At 28.7% G+C, this 15,937-nt stretch overlaps 1 protein-coding gene across 5 annotated transcripts in view; it reads left to right on the plus strand.

Moving 5' to 3' along the window:
* Positions 1-15,937, plus strand: part of LOC109597555 (band 7 protein AGAP004871) — a 52,258-nt gene that overhangs the window by 12,293 nt on the left and 24,028 nt on the right. For all 5 annotated transcript variants that reach the window (XM_020013278.2, XM_049963516.1, XM_049963514.1 and 2 more), the window contains 3 exons: positions 4,706-4,812; positions 15,205-15,277; positions 15,833-15,915. In XM_020013278.2, the coding sequence (XP_019868837.1) occupies positions 4,706-4,812; positions 15,205-15,277; positions 15,833-15,915 (263 nt within the window). The remainder of the gene's footprint in view (positions 1-4,705; positions 4,813-15,204; positions 15,278-15,832; positions 15,916-15,937) is intronic.

Here is a 15,937-nt window from a genome sequence, read left to right on the forward strand (position 1 = left end):
ATGATTGCAGCTGGAAAGTATCCATTCGATCCACCTACACACATATACAATTTTATAATGAGTGAACAACATTATGCTTCTGTCCCCGTTGTGTCTTTATGTGATAGCAACTTTGTGTTCTAAACAAAACGTACAGTTTTGTATTTCATTTTGCTCCAACAAAGTTTATTCCAAAGCACAGGAAAAAAAATTAAAAAAAGTTACATCTCATTAATACATATCAGGTATGTTTAAAAATATAAAATCACGAATTATATTTGATTTTATTAATAGTTGATTACATTTCATTTAGCTGGTTTAATAAAACTTCTTGGTTTACTTTCGTGTAACATTCTATTAGGACGAGACAATTACTCTAGTTTTAATGACACTAACTACTTACTTAAGGTATCCCAGAGCACCCAAAAGTTTAATTATGTAATAATAGCCAGGAGCTGTTTAAATAGTAATTATAGACTACACGATAAATTTAATGATTTACCCCATACCCACGGTTATTGTAAAACATATGGGGGTGTTGTGATAAGAAACTTTTTATTTATTTATATTTATATACATTTTAACAACAAAAATGAATTTGTAGTTCTCAAGTGTACACTGAGGTTCAGATACTTTTGAGACTATTTTTCTCATCAATATCTCAAAATACACTAAAACATATTTGGTTGGAACCATGAATAAAAAATGAAATATCACACTAAACATATACAATAGAAAAAATATAATTTTTGATCAGATTTTACACGCATTTTATGTGTTGTCAGCAGAAACATAAATCTTTTGATGTAGAATGGAAAGAGTGCTGCAGTGATTTGTTGATCTTTCATCTGGGGTTCACATATGACCGTCGGTCGAACAGTTTAGATAACGTTTCAACATTATTCTGCGACCCAAATGCTAATGACTTGCATTAATTTGTCAACCTCTACGCTTAATTGTCACATTAATGGTGATTCTCTGACATTTTTCGAAATTAATAGTAGAAAACATGAACATTTAATAATTTTTGTACATATTTATTAAGATAAAGTTATTTTGTAATACGTACAATTTCTTTACTAATTGTTTTATTATGAAAATATAACGTTTATTACCACTAGAACATTAGGAATGTTTAGAATTTCATTTAGTAAACCATTTATCGTTGCGTTAAAACGTGACTCTAAATAGTGTTGAATAAATTAATAGTATTAGCTGAGTTTATCTCTGTCATGCTTTCATAAATCCTCTAATCAAAAGTGCAGGGTTATATTTTGTGGCTGGACGGTTACAACCGCATGCTTTTGTGCTGGTTCAGCCGGCTATTGATCAGCTTAAAGTTTAATATCTGATTCTATAAAATTTTACTTAAAATGGTAAATATAACATTTTATTAATTAGTTATTGAAAAACTAATTACTATTTCACATGATTTCACATTTAAGCATTGTTTATTAAAACGTCTCCATTTTTTACATAAAAATCGAATTACAGTCTATCAATTTAGTACATCAGTTTTTAAAAACGAATATATTGTATTTAAATTTTTAGAAAATCATTCAATAATTAAATTAGATATTGCTAAAAATTTTGAAATTTTATGATTCGGATCCAATCTAGATAACATGGTTGAAATTTTCAGAAATTACAACTATGCCAAAAGTATGTTTTTAAATAATATCGATCATATTTTTTATAGTATTTTAAATGTTAATTTACTGATTAATTGAAAAAAATTAAATGGTACCTGTTAAAAATGGATCTAACAGCGTATAAAATAAGTTACTTTTAATATAATCAACTTATTGTTAGAATTTGTTTAATAGTAATTAATTATTTGATTCGTTGCGCATTCGCCATTTTTAACAACAGTTGTAAAAATGGTGAATGCGAAACAAAAAACTTAATTAAAATATTTGTTTGTGTATTCACAATATTTAAATATTAATTAAACATCAAAATCATATTTTTTATAGTATTTTAAAGGTTACTTTACTGATTAATTAAAAAAAATTAAATAGCACCTATGAAAAATGGATTTAACAATGGATAAAATAAATTACTTTTAATATAATCAACTTATTCTTAGAATTTGATTAATAGTAATTAATTACACATTGGATTGGTGGCGCATTCGCCATTTTTAACAACAGTTGTAAAAATGGTGGATGCGAAGCAAAAAACTTTAAAATATTCAAATGAATTAGGATAAGATATTTGAAAACATAAAATTAATTGCCTTCTATATGTAGTTATAATTATACAATTTGTTTGTGCATTCACCATATTTAAACATTAATTAAACATCAAAATCATATTTTTTATAGTATTTTAAAGGTTACTTTAGCGATTAATTAAAAAAAAAATAGTATCTGTTAAAAATGGATCTAACAGTGGATAAAATAAATTACTTTTAATATAATCAACTTATTTTTAGAATTTGTTTAATAGTAATTAATTATTGGATTGATTGCGCATTCGCCATTTTTAACAACAGCAAAAATGGTGGATGCGAAACAAAAAACATATTCAAATGAATTAGGATAAGATATAGTAAGCCTGACAATAATAATTAATTAATATGGTTAAAACCTTCAATTAAATTGAGTTTTTTATATACTTGTTCTTTATTTTGTCACCTAGGAACGTATCCCCTATAATCCCATATAAATTACCATTTCATATACACGGTTTCTGTATTCGCGACATATTTACGGAACATATAACCGAATAAAGAGCTTTTACTGTAATACTTCAATTTACATAACGCTGCTTTCTGCTTTCTACTAGTTTTTATTATTGTAAAAAAATTTGAAATTAATAATTACCAAGAAAGTAAAATAATAAAACATATTTCTTTTCCATTTTGTCTAATAATAATAATAATAATAATAATTTGACAAATACGTTACGTGATGTACTATGATGAGAAGTTGATAATTAATGAAGTCCAAATTGATTGAATAAATTAGATTGTTATATTCTGAATATGTACAAATAAAATTAGATTCCCGATATATACACTAGCGCTCATATGTAAAGCAACTTTAGAAACATTCATTTTTCTTGATAAAAGTGTACGTTTAAATATCCATATTATTGTCTGTTATGCGGTATGTTTGATAAAAATAATACATCAATGTAATTGTTTATTAGTGGGTTTAGTTAGGTATTAATTAATATTTGAAAAATATTCGAGGGTCAAAAGTAGAGCAAGTTTAAAATAAAACAACTTTACGTACATTTAGCCTTCTTTTACTTAGTATCTAGTAGCATATCCATTATTTTTAATAATTTCTAACACCTTTCATTGATTTTGGTAACTTACCAATATAATCTTCGACATTTTTTTCGAGTGATTGAGAACTTTTTCGTAGAGTTCTTTCAAATTTGACAGTCTTTTTGCAGGAATTTTCTGATCAATTTCTTCTTGGATTGAGGTCTGGGTTTTGTCTTGGCCAAGGTATGACACGTACTCTTTGAGAAGTGAACCATTCTCTAACTAACTACGTATGTTTCGGATCGTTGTCGTGCTGGAAGGTTCACCTTAAACTGATGTTACCTTCGTCAAACGGAAGCATATGATTCTAGAGAATGTCACGATAAACAAAACGATCCATTATCCCGTCTAACTTAACCAGTGGGCCCATGCCAAACCCAGAAATACATACCAAACCATAACGTCTCCTCCACCATGCTTCACAGTGGCTTTAGTGTACTTGGGATTGTACTTTTCATTAATTGGTCCTCTCACCTATGAAATACCATCAGATTTGAATAATTGGAGCCGACTTTAATCGGAAAACAAAATTGTTTTCCATTGCCCACCTGTCCAGTTCACATGTTCTCTTGCAAATAGTGGTTTCGCTGCTCTATAGTTTGCAGAAATGAAGAGTTTCTTTGTTGATTTTCTACCATAGAGACCAGCTCTTTTTGGTCTTCCTTTTATGGTACTCACTAACATACTGAGTTCGTTTTTTTTTTGATTTATGCGGGATGCGCTGATAAAAGAGTCAACAACAAGCGTTTTGTTTTCCTGTCCACAGCTCTATTAGTCTTGAGTTTTCTACCTCTTTTGGGAACTCCTTCCAGTATATTCCTTCTGTTAAAATTGAAAATTGTCTTTAAAAAGATCGATTTGTTTAAGTTTAAATCTATTGCAATTGTACTCTGTTTTTCACCATTTCGGAACTTTTCTACAATTTGTTGTTTAATTTGTATCGTTAAATGGATACTTTTAGGCATTTTTAGATTTAAGGAACGATGTCGGACAGAAAAATAAATTATAAAATCAATTGTATTGAATATAGGGTTTGGTTGCTTTACTTATGAACCCTGTCCGAAATAAAATGTCGCATAAAAACTACGTAAATAAAGATATCCATATATAAATTGAGGTACGAAATGTTTAGACGCTTATTAATTATAAAATTAATTTAAATTAAAAAGAATTGTTGTTTTGATAAAATGATTATGTTTTCTAATTTGTTGCTCTACATATGAGCGATAGTGTATATGTGAAATTCATGGGTGGTGACATATGATAAATAGAAGCAAAAATGTAATACGAAAGTATTGATTCCATGACAACGGTTTTCCATTTTGAAGGAAAGTGATGACTCTTACGGTTAGAACTACTTATCCTGCACAAAAAACCCAAGTAAAAAATAAATTATTTTCTGATTAATTCAATAATTTGTAATACTGAAATTATTTATTCTTCTAGCCGAGCAGGTAGTCGAAGAATCCAAGACTTGTGGGAAAATATTAACTTTTTTATCATGGATCGTTGTCATCCTCACGATGCCATTTTCTTTACTGGTCTGCTTTAAGGTAAGTGAATTTTTATATATTTTATTATTTTTTTTTTTTGATAATAATATTAGCGTTGTTACTGCCGTTACTATTTTTTTATTTGTGTAATGTTTTATTTATAGCTTAGCACTAATTAAAATCAGTAATAAAAAGTTACCATAAAAGATATTTATGGTTTAGTTATAATCTGCCAAATTATTATCCTGTCGTAAAACATATATGTGATAAGTAAAAATGATACTTTAAAATAATAACTCATCAAAATATGTATTAATTTAATTAACGTGTCGAAATTTTAAATTATAGGACAGTTGGGATATCGAATATCATCTTTTACAACTTAATCCTCTAAACCTATTATTTGATTATTTATGGGGATTGCCTAAACGGTTACAAAATAAGGGTAAATTTATGCGAAACTGGTTTATATTTAGTTAATTCGGTATTATATATAAATGTGAGTCGATGCTCTACTGCTTTCTAATGTACCCCATCAAATCCATAAATTAAAATATACTTCCGACTGAATCTGCAGAATATTCAGATTGTTTTATTGCTGAAAACCAATATTTTAATTAAATAAGCCGTCATGGGATAATACGTTTTGTTAAATTCTCGCGTATTTGCTACCAGCACTGAAATAACTTTTGGAAATGACAAAATAATTTACGGCGTCGAGAAATCAACTTGTCCGGTCTTTTATTTTGACTCGGCTGTCGGAATAAATTTTGAAAGTTACACAGAACGTGAATTCGATTTCTGATTCGGACGTATTGGTCATATTTTTTAATATCTCGTAGCCCCGTCCAAAAACAATAAATATAATGCCTAATAGTAAAATTCAGTATGCGGACCATGTTGTTTTTGTGACTCGATCAATGCTTGTGGCTTTGAGTATTTCCATATGGTGCAAGAGGGAATAGACTTTTATTATTATTTTCTTTGCGTTTGCCCAGGACTAACTTAAAAAGTAAATTACCCTCTTTATGGATGTCAGGTCATACGTGAAATAATAAAGGGAGTTTCATTTTACTGCGTAAAAATAACAGGGGTGTCCGTAAAAACATGAAATATCGTCTTAATCAGAATTGTAATTTGCTACTAACTGGATATGCTACATACGCGCTATATACATTCAAAAACTCATGGAATGTCCACTATGTTTATTGTTTATTATCTTTTTCGTTGTTAAATTGTTGAGGTAATAATTTGAAGTAGAAAATATAAAATATTATTTACCATAAATAAGTGAAATGTTAAAAATTTTGGAGATTGATTTTTTATTGAAATTTTACAACCAGGTTAATAATTTAATAAAAATAATGACAAATTTTATTTACGTCCAACAGAATTAACTTTAAATAGACACAACAATCGATCAGAAACTCTTTGATACATTTTGAATTTTGAGAGAGACATCATACATGAGTGAGACAGTAAAAGATTCCCACTTTGAAGCAAATTTGCAGAATTTTTCTGTCTCTGTTGTGTTAATTAAAAATTACATAGTAATAATTGTTTACATACATTCAAGAAATCATGAAATGTCCACTATGTTTATTGTTTATTGACTGCTTCGTTGTTAAGTTGTTAAGGTAATAATTTGAAGTAGAACATATAAAATATTATTTACAATAAATAAGTGAAATGTTAAAAAATTTGGAGAATAATTTTCTATTGAAGTTTTACAGCCAGGTTAAAAATATTATAAAAATAATAACAAATTAGATTTACGCCCAACAGAATTAACTTTAAATAGACACAACAATCGATTGGAAACCCTTTGATCCTATTGAATTTTGAGAGAGACATCATACATGAGAGAGACAGTAAAAGATTCCCACTTAGAAGCAAATTTGCAGAATTTTACTGTCTCTGTTGTGCATGATCTTTCTCTCAAAATTCAGTAGGATCAAACAGTTTTCGATTAGTATATAGTTATAATATAATATTTGTTAATTAAAATATCATAACAATAATTGTTTACATATATTCAAAAAATCATGAAATGTCCACTATGCTTATTGTTTATTGACTGTTTCGTTGTTAAGGTGTTAAGGTAATAATTTGAAGTAGAAAATATAAAATATTATTTATCATAAATAAGTGAAATGGTAAAAATTTTGGAGTATGATTTTCTATTGAAGTTTTATAGCCAGGTTAAAAATATTATAAAAATAATAACAAATTATATTTACGTCCAACAGAATTAACTTTAAATAGACACAACAATCGATTGGAAATCCTTTGATCCTATTGAATTTTGAGAGAGACATCGTACATGAGAGAGACAGTAAAAGATTCCCACTTCAAGTTAAATTTGCAGAATTTTACTGTCTCAATTGTGCATGATCTCTCTCTCAAAATTCAGTCGGATCAATTAGTTTTCGATTGGTATATAGTTATGATATAATACTTTTTAATTAAAAATATAGCAATAATTCTTAGCATTCCTGCACATTTGGAAAACTGGACATTTTAGTAGAACATTGGTTCTATGTCGATATGGTGAGAGAAACGTTGCTTCTTGAATTAAGTCTTGGCATGTTAAATCCAATGTTGGCTAGTGTATAAGAACAATCAATTGCCATGCAATATATTGACAGTAAACATTGCTGACGTTTTTTCTCTTTTAACTAGCAGTGTGACCATAGAATATTCTTGCAGCAATAGATTGTGATTGAGCAGGGTATACATTGTTCTTATGAAAGCTCCAGTTCTTAAGATATCGTCGTTGAATAGATTCCAGGCTAATTTGATGGCAAGAGTAAATGGGGTTCCAGACAATACCCCAATATTCCAATTTGTTTCGTACTAGTGCAGAAAACAGGGTCTGTAATTTAATTTGAGTATTTAGCGATTTGCAGTTTCGTAAGACAAATCCCAAGATCTTGGAAGCTGATGTAGAAACTTCCATTATGTGCGACACAAAAGATAATTCGTTGACAAATAAAATAACCAAATCTTCACAGCAATCCTTCCTCACCAACACCTATCTATTTATGTTGTATGAAAATTTGACTGGCAATTTACGTTTGGTGTAACTTACAACAAAGCATTTCTTTACATTTAGCTGGAGGATGTTACTCTTACACCAGGTCACAAGTGTCAGTATCACTTTGTAGAGTATGGGCTTGTACAATATTGTCAACTTGTTAATATAGCTCCAGATCATCATAAAAACAAATTCAACAAGTCATTGATCAATACAAGGAATAATAGGGGTCCCAAGGTAGATCCCTGCGGTACTATTTCGTACATAACTCTCAACTAAATTAATAAGACCATCACTAATGACAAAGAGACAAACGTTTTCTTTAAATTTTCAGACACTGTTGAGACAAACATTTTTTCTAATTCTAAAAAATAATATTAAAATTTGTCTCATTTAAAAAAATTAAATTATGTATTAAATACACCAGTAATTCATGAAAACATGTTGAGTAATATATACTGGGTATTTTGAATATAAGGAAATATTCATTCCTCTAAGAAATAGACGAACCACAACTATAATAATTGATTATTTCTGATTATGGAAATTCAAAAGTATAATATGTCACTCAAGCATGTCTCAGATAATCGATGCATTAGTAAAAAAATGTTGGCCATGCCATGCCTCAACGACTTGGATCAGAAGTTGTAGCCCAGTGTATGCTAAGTCCTGCTCTTCTGGTCTGGTCACTAGTTTCCTAGTACTGTTGTAACATTCGGGAAATGTTGTATGTGACATATCAAACCTTTGGGCTATCCTGGGGTAACATCAATTTCCTTCCAATAACAAAACAGCTTTGCCACATTGATCATGAGTTAGTTAAATTTCCAGATTGGCGTTACATATTGACCATTTACTCATTTACTTTAATTATTTAGTTCTAAAGAAACGATGACACGACGTCTTACATCAGAAAATATTTTTTTTATAATATGTATGACAAATATTTTCATGAAATTAATATTTTGTAAATTTTACTTTTTTCTATTACATACCTTCATTTTTCTTTTAAATTATTCCAAGATTTGCCTTCTTAAATATTTTACTTTATTTTTGAAACTGGATGTAGTCGCAAAATGAATCTTAGACAATTAAAAAATCCAATTCTGACCCGTTAAAAGTAAAATTGTCACTTAAATAAATGGCTCAATTATAATATAATTTCTTACTTTATTTACATATTTTAATTTAATATTGGTATGCTATTTTCATTCGTACAAGTCTAAAAACACTGACCATGTTTTAGTACGTTCAGTAGTTATAATATAATAGTATAATACAACCCATGCTTGCTGTTAAGTCTCATTCAGTAACCACAATACCTTTGTCCCATAATACCTCAAGGGATTAAAAGTCATACAACGAACTGTTGCAACGACCGACCTCAAAATACCTCCGCAACTTATAATGTGATCATACCAGGTAGCCAGTTGAACCCAAGTATAATTTATTTAAAATATGACCCGCGGTGGTAATTTAGTCTTATTAGCTTGTAGAAAACGTCTCCAGATACTTAAAACTTTTCGTTCGAACAAAAACTTTTTAATTGTTAATTCATTATTAATGTCCCAAATTATTTAAAGTAAAGGCGACCATTGATTTAATTATATAAAATTTTGGGGTCACCTTAGCTGTCTAAAATTACTTTTATGTACAGTACTAATTATTCGAACTTTATAGATATATCCAATCGATGATAACCATAATTGGCAATCATAATTAAATAAATCGGTTTATTGTGGGCGAAAGGAAATCGCAATTAGTGTGGCTCCTGGAAAATTGAGGTTTATGATATTTACTCAAACACAGATCACTGCTTCACTTTAGCCAGGAGGATGCCATTTCGGTTCTGATATTGCGTAATTTAATGTTTGCCAACAAACTTGATTACGTCGCTTTGAAGTGAGAAAATTGAAAATGCGCAAATGCCGGCGTCGACCTTAAGGGCAATTTTTCTATGGAAAATTGGTTATTTGTGCTACATATGCTTTCGTTTTTCTACGCAATTGTTTCGCAGCAGCTCCGCGGGATGTTGGAACAATTTACGAAAAATGAATTTCAATTAAAACCGGTGCATTCTGATTAACTGCGTATGCAGAATTCGGTGCGCAGCCCTTCCGGGCAAACACCCCTAACGCGAAAATATAATAAATGGGGGCGTCCTGTAACGGCTGATAAAAAAGTACGAGTGCCGTTTTTGGCTTATTATTTATGAGGATTTTTTAAGTGGAGTGTGTGCATTCGGTGTTTTATAATTGTAACAAACGGTTTCATATAGTCACGTAATGTTCTATAAAAGGTGGCGTTTGTAAACACTACACTGTACGAGTTAATTGCGACATTCAGGACTCCATTCCGCTGTCGTGGAATTCTATACGGTTACGACTGTTTACTTAAGATGATATTTGCATGTTGGCTTTATAAGCCTTATCAAATTATCAAGTCCCCGTTTTAGATCTTGCCGTTGTTGTTAAGTACATTGTGACACCTTCAGAGATGCTAATTTGGGCCAACTTAAATATCATAACTTAGTGCAACTAATTACGTTTTAGTACAACGAAGCATTGAAACCAATTAGCAATATAAAAAGCTGAAATTAATCTGTACGTTTTGTCAGATGAACATACTTTTGATACCGTTTCAGTTTCATGTTTGGTTGTGGCATTTCAGTTATTATGTTTTGCTCTCTGATTAATGTAAAATTGATATAGGAAATTAATTAAAGTTCCAATTAGTCCATGATCTTTGTGTAAGCCATAATATTCAGTTTGCAATGCGATTAACATGTTTAATAGATTGATTGGTATTGAATTTGCAACGATATTTGTTAATATTTGGTAGTTATTGATATTTTACTACAATGAAAGCATGTTTATTTTCAATTATAAAATATTATTCAGTTCATTAAAATCAGCTTAAATTTCAAAATAAATGCAGAATTTAATAACTGGAGTTAAAAATGAGGCAGCTACAAAGAAAAACAATATGGCCTCTTTAAGCAGATTTACATGTAGTTTTAATTAACTTTTTTATTGGAGAAACAAAAACTAATCCTGTTTGTGCATTTACATTGTTTGTAAGGATTCCATCCAATTCTTTTTAATTATATTTTTTAATTAAACACACCCATTTTTAGACTAAAATATATTTTCAATTAAATATACGTTGATCAAAATAAGGGTTCTTGCTCCGTGGCAGTAAGATTTTTATATGGCACATATTAATATTTAATATTTAATATGTCGAACCGACAGCGTCACAATTTAATTTGGGTACATTAGAGAACACAACAACAAAATGAGGGCGTAGATTTGAATTTTTTGGACCCTTACTCCTTGTTTTAAATTGGAAACTTGATTCTTGATTGTATTTCGTAGTCAGCAACGTCACAACAAATTAAATCAATTACTTTTCCGAAGTTAATTTACAATAAATTCGGAACACACGGCCCGGTGTCCCCTCATTTAAGTTTCGTTCAAACTGTACGTTGTTAACCCCCTAATTAGAATACCGGTAGGTAAACTTGCTTTGTCAAAGTCCTTTATTTGTTGTATGAATCGTGGCAGATTATAGCTACGCGATTGTGAGTATTTATACAATGCTGAAGCGTATGTGTTTGTTTATTATATAAAAAGTCAATAGGAAAGTAAAAGTTGGTTAATGAATAATTCTCTTATTATGCTGTTTTTTAGTTTGATTTATTGTATAAAATACTTTAAATAGTTAATAATAACATGTTAAATGTTTAATGTGTGTCACAAGTAAAACAAAATACTTCTGGAAGACATAGAAAAAAATGTACATATTGGTGTGTATCAAATTTTATTAAAATTAAATTTTGTTGGGTACCCTTTGTTCATTGTAACTGTTTGCAAGCTGTGAGGCAAATATTCAACGAGGTATTGGTAATTAAATTCTATGACTTTTCAATTAGTAGCTTATTCATCTAACTTTGATGGTTTTTGGTATTTTGATCGACACTTCATGTCCATATATTTTCAATGGGAATTAGGTCCGGACTTTGCGCTGACCAATTGATTACCACCTTGATTATATTATAATTAATTTTGAACAACTATGGATCCACGTTTCAGATCGTTATAATGCATAGAAATCCATATAATTGATTACACCACTCATGATATATCATAAAACGGTACATTTCACCAATAATTTTTTATAATGGTTTTATACTATGTCAAGGTAAGGAACCCCAAACCAAAACTTTCCTCCTACACCGTGTTTCGAAGTTTTTGTGGTGTATCTGGGGATCCAAACTTTTATTAGGAGGGTGATGAATGTATATTTTATCATCTCATCTTGTTCTATTGAACATGGACATGAACATTTACGTCAAAATTTTGGTGTATAATTAATTCATTCCTGTTTGAATATTCTTTTTTGATACCGGTGGTATATAATATATAATGTAATATATCCTTGCAAGATTTGTTCATTCAGTCGACGTCTGATTGTCCTACTAGACATATGGAATGAGTGAGTTATATCATGTTTGTTAATAAGTATTGTAAATCATTTGTCGAAAGCGTGACAAGTTTTAGCAATATCAACAATATTTAGACCTTGATGATTCATATTAATTATTAATTTCCTCTTCTCTGGAGAGTAATATTTCCTTCTTCTGATTAAAAGTGAATTTATTTAATAAAATAATCAATATTTTACTAAAAATAAAGCTGTTTCAAAGTTTTTGTATTGAATCTAGTGCCAAAGCCTTTATTTTCAGAATTAGAACGTTTTGTTTATCATCTAATCCTATTCTATTGAACTTCAAAGTACTACAAGCGAAAATTCTGGTGGAAAATTAATATATTTTTGTGAAAACTTTTGTCTTGTTCGAATATTCTTTTTGATACCAATGATTTCTTTACTGAAATAGATCCATGCAAATTTTGTTATTTTAATCGATGTCTGATTGTTCTACTAGACATATTGATATTGTATGACTCAATTAATTAATTATTTATTTGTCTACTAGACAAGAAAGGACGTTGTTTGCTGATTCTTCCAATTTTTCTGTCTGTCTGTAGAAAGGGTTGGTTTTTCGTTATGATCTTTATTATTGTATTTTCAAATGAGTGTGTCCTTTCATATTTTTAATAACACAGTAAACCATTTTCAGGAGCATTTTAAGATTTTAACAACGTCAGTAATATTTAGATCCTGATATTTTATGTTAATTATTATTTCTCTTTTCTCTGGAGGGCAATGTTTCTTTTTTTCCCCTGAAAAAGAAATATTATAATAAAGTAACGTTTAATTTTAAATTTTGAGTTATTTCTTTGCTCATCACGGTATACTGTGGATTTTATAATATTAACAAACCGTAAATTTATGAATAATAAAAACCGTAAAATTATAAATAATTCTTGAAATAAAATATTTTATTATGTATTAGTGATTTTGACCTCAGATGTAGTAAAATATTATCCACATGTTTAGAAGATCATTAAATTATTTCTTGAGCATTAGATATTGAAATTTATTTACAAATACTTAAATATATAACTTTTGCGACTTTTAATTTGAAGAAAATTTGTCTAATTCGAATATACGAATTAAATTTATAAAAGGATAATTAATATATATTACAAATATATGCGCATTCACCATAATTTAAAATTATGTCATGTGATATGCCTTTGCGTTTTATTCAATTTTTTTAGTTAAATTATTTGGGTTCCGTATGTAAAGAAAGCTTATCCATTTTAACTGTTATAACTGCTATAATAAAAATAGAAAAAATTGATATTAGATGGAGAAAACAATAGTTTCAATAACGAAAAATATTGTATATACTTTTAATAATACGGTAAACAATTTTCGGGAGCATTTTAAGATTTTAACGACGTTAGTAATATTTAGATCTTGCTTTTTTATATTCATTAGTATTTCCCTTTTCTCTGGAGGGCAATATTTCCTTTTTTCACTGAAAGAGAAATAATAAAGTAATATTTAATTTTAAATTTTGGTTTATTTCTGTGGTTATCAGGGTATACAGTAGATTTTATGTTAACAAACCGTAAACTTATAAATAATAATAATGGTAAAATTATAAATAATTCTTGAAACAAATTATTTTATTATGTATTAGTCATTTTGACCTCACATGTAGTAAAATATTATCCACATATTTAGAAGATCATTATATTATATCTTGAGCATTGGATGTTGAAAATTATTTTAAATATTTAAATATACAACTTTTGTGACTTTTAATTTTAAGAGAATTTGTCTAATTCGAATATACGAATTAAATTTATAAAAGGATAATGATATTTAATTACAAAAGATATGCACATCCACCATTATTTATAATCATGTCATGTGATATGCCTTTATGCTTTATTCATTTTTTTTTAGTTAAAGTATTTGGCTTCTGTGTGTAAAGGAAGTTATGTGTAGTGTGTAGTTTTATTTTCATTGTTATAACTGTTATAATAAAAATAGAAAAAATTGATATTAGATGGACAAAACAATAGCTTCAATAACGAAAAATATTGTATATACTTTTAATAACACGGTAAACGATTTTCGGGAGCATTTTAAGATTTTATCGACGTAGTAATATTTAGATCTTGCTTTTTATGTTCATTATTAATTCCCTTTTCTCTGGAGGACAATGTTCCTTTTTTTCATGAAGAAGAAATATTATACTAAAGTAACATTTAATTTTAAATTATGGATTATTTCTCTGGTCATCACGGTATACTGTGGATTTTATAATGTTAACAAACCGTAAATTTATGAATAATAAAAACAGTAAAAGAAGTAATATTTAGTTTTAAATTATTGTTATTTCTCTGGTCATCACCGAATACTGCGAATTTTTTAATTTTTTAAATTCAGTTTTATTTTTTTTGTTTCAAGAAATATACTTTTTTAGATTATTCAAGTGAATAACTAAGCCGAAAATATGAGCATAAGAAAATATGCGGGGTATGACATATATATGTGTTTTAACCTAAATTACTGTATTCAAGTGGGAGTACTGAAAACTAATTTAATGACATTAAAACATCATTAAACCAATTTCAATACCCTACCGTGTTTAAAGTTGTTTTCATAAACTATCTCCATAGTTCGCTATTAGTCGAATACATACTTTGTCAACTAGTTAATAACATTAACCGAGTTTGAATATTTAGAGATGCCACACGGATAATTTCGCCAGTGTATACACAACCTCACTAATGTAGGACACCAAATAATCATTGCAGTATATTACACGAATTTCAAATTGTAATTGCATTACATGTATGTTCATCAAACGTGTTTTATGCCACATGTTATGCACTACATCCTTTTACGCACACTATTTTATTATTTTCTATCAATTGTACAACGAAATAATTTAAATTAATTGGTTAAATGACACGTGTGATTTGTTTCAGGTGGTTCAGGAGTACGAGAGAGCGGTCATCTTTCGTCTCGGTCGCTTACTTTCAGGAGGAGCTAAAGGACCAGGCAAGTTAAATACTTCGAACTCAGCTCTATAACAAGTTTTCCAACTTATCGATATTGAAGTGGCCCACTCTCTTCATATGTTTAATCAGCAATCTAAGTTTCAGACTCTTGTACACAAAATTAATTATGGTTTCAATACTACATAAGTAGTAGTACATTGATTATTAATTAATGTGATTTATACAGAATTATTTATTATATATTATCTACATACGAGGAAGTAAGTGCAACTAAAATATATAGAATAATAAGGTAAAAGGAAGAGAATTTTATAATCTACTCAAAAACAAAAACTTTTACGGTATTACTGAAATCTTGTGTTAACAATTCTCGGGAATATTTGAATATTAAATTACGAGAAGCAAAGGAGGTTTCTTTAACAGAAAAATTACTAATAAAAGTAAGCATTTCGTTTCATAAAAATGTGTATTACTTGCTGAAAAGATATCCGGGCCATAAAAATGATTTTGAATTTCGCAATAAAACTGGCAAGAGAATTCAATGATACCACATATGTTATTCAAATAAATAAAATATTTGCATTTTATTTTTCAGGTATTTTCTTCATTCTACCTTGCATAGATGCATATGCCAGGGTTGATTTGAGGACACGAACATATGACATCCCACCACAAGAAGTAAGTAATTTTAATCTTAATT

The sequence above is a fragment of the Aethina tumida genome, chromosome 2 (assembly GCF_024364675.1).
Source record: "Aethina tumida isolate Nest 87 chromosome 2, icAetTumi1.1, whole genome shotgun sequence".
Lineage (NCBI taxonomy): Eukaryota > Metazoa > Arthropoda > Insecta > Coleoptera > Nitidulidae > Aethina > Aethina tumida.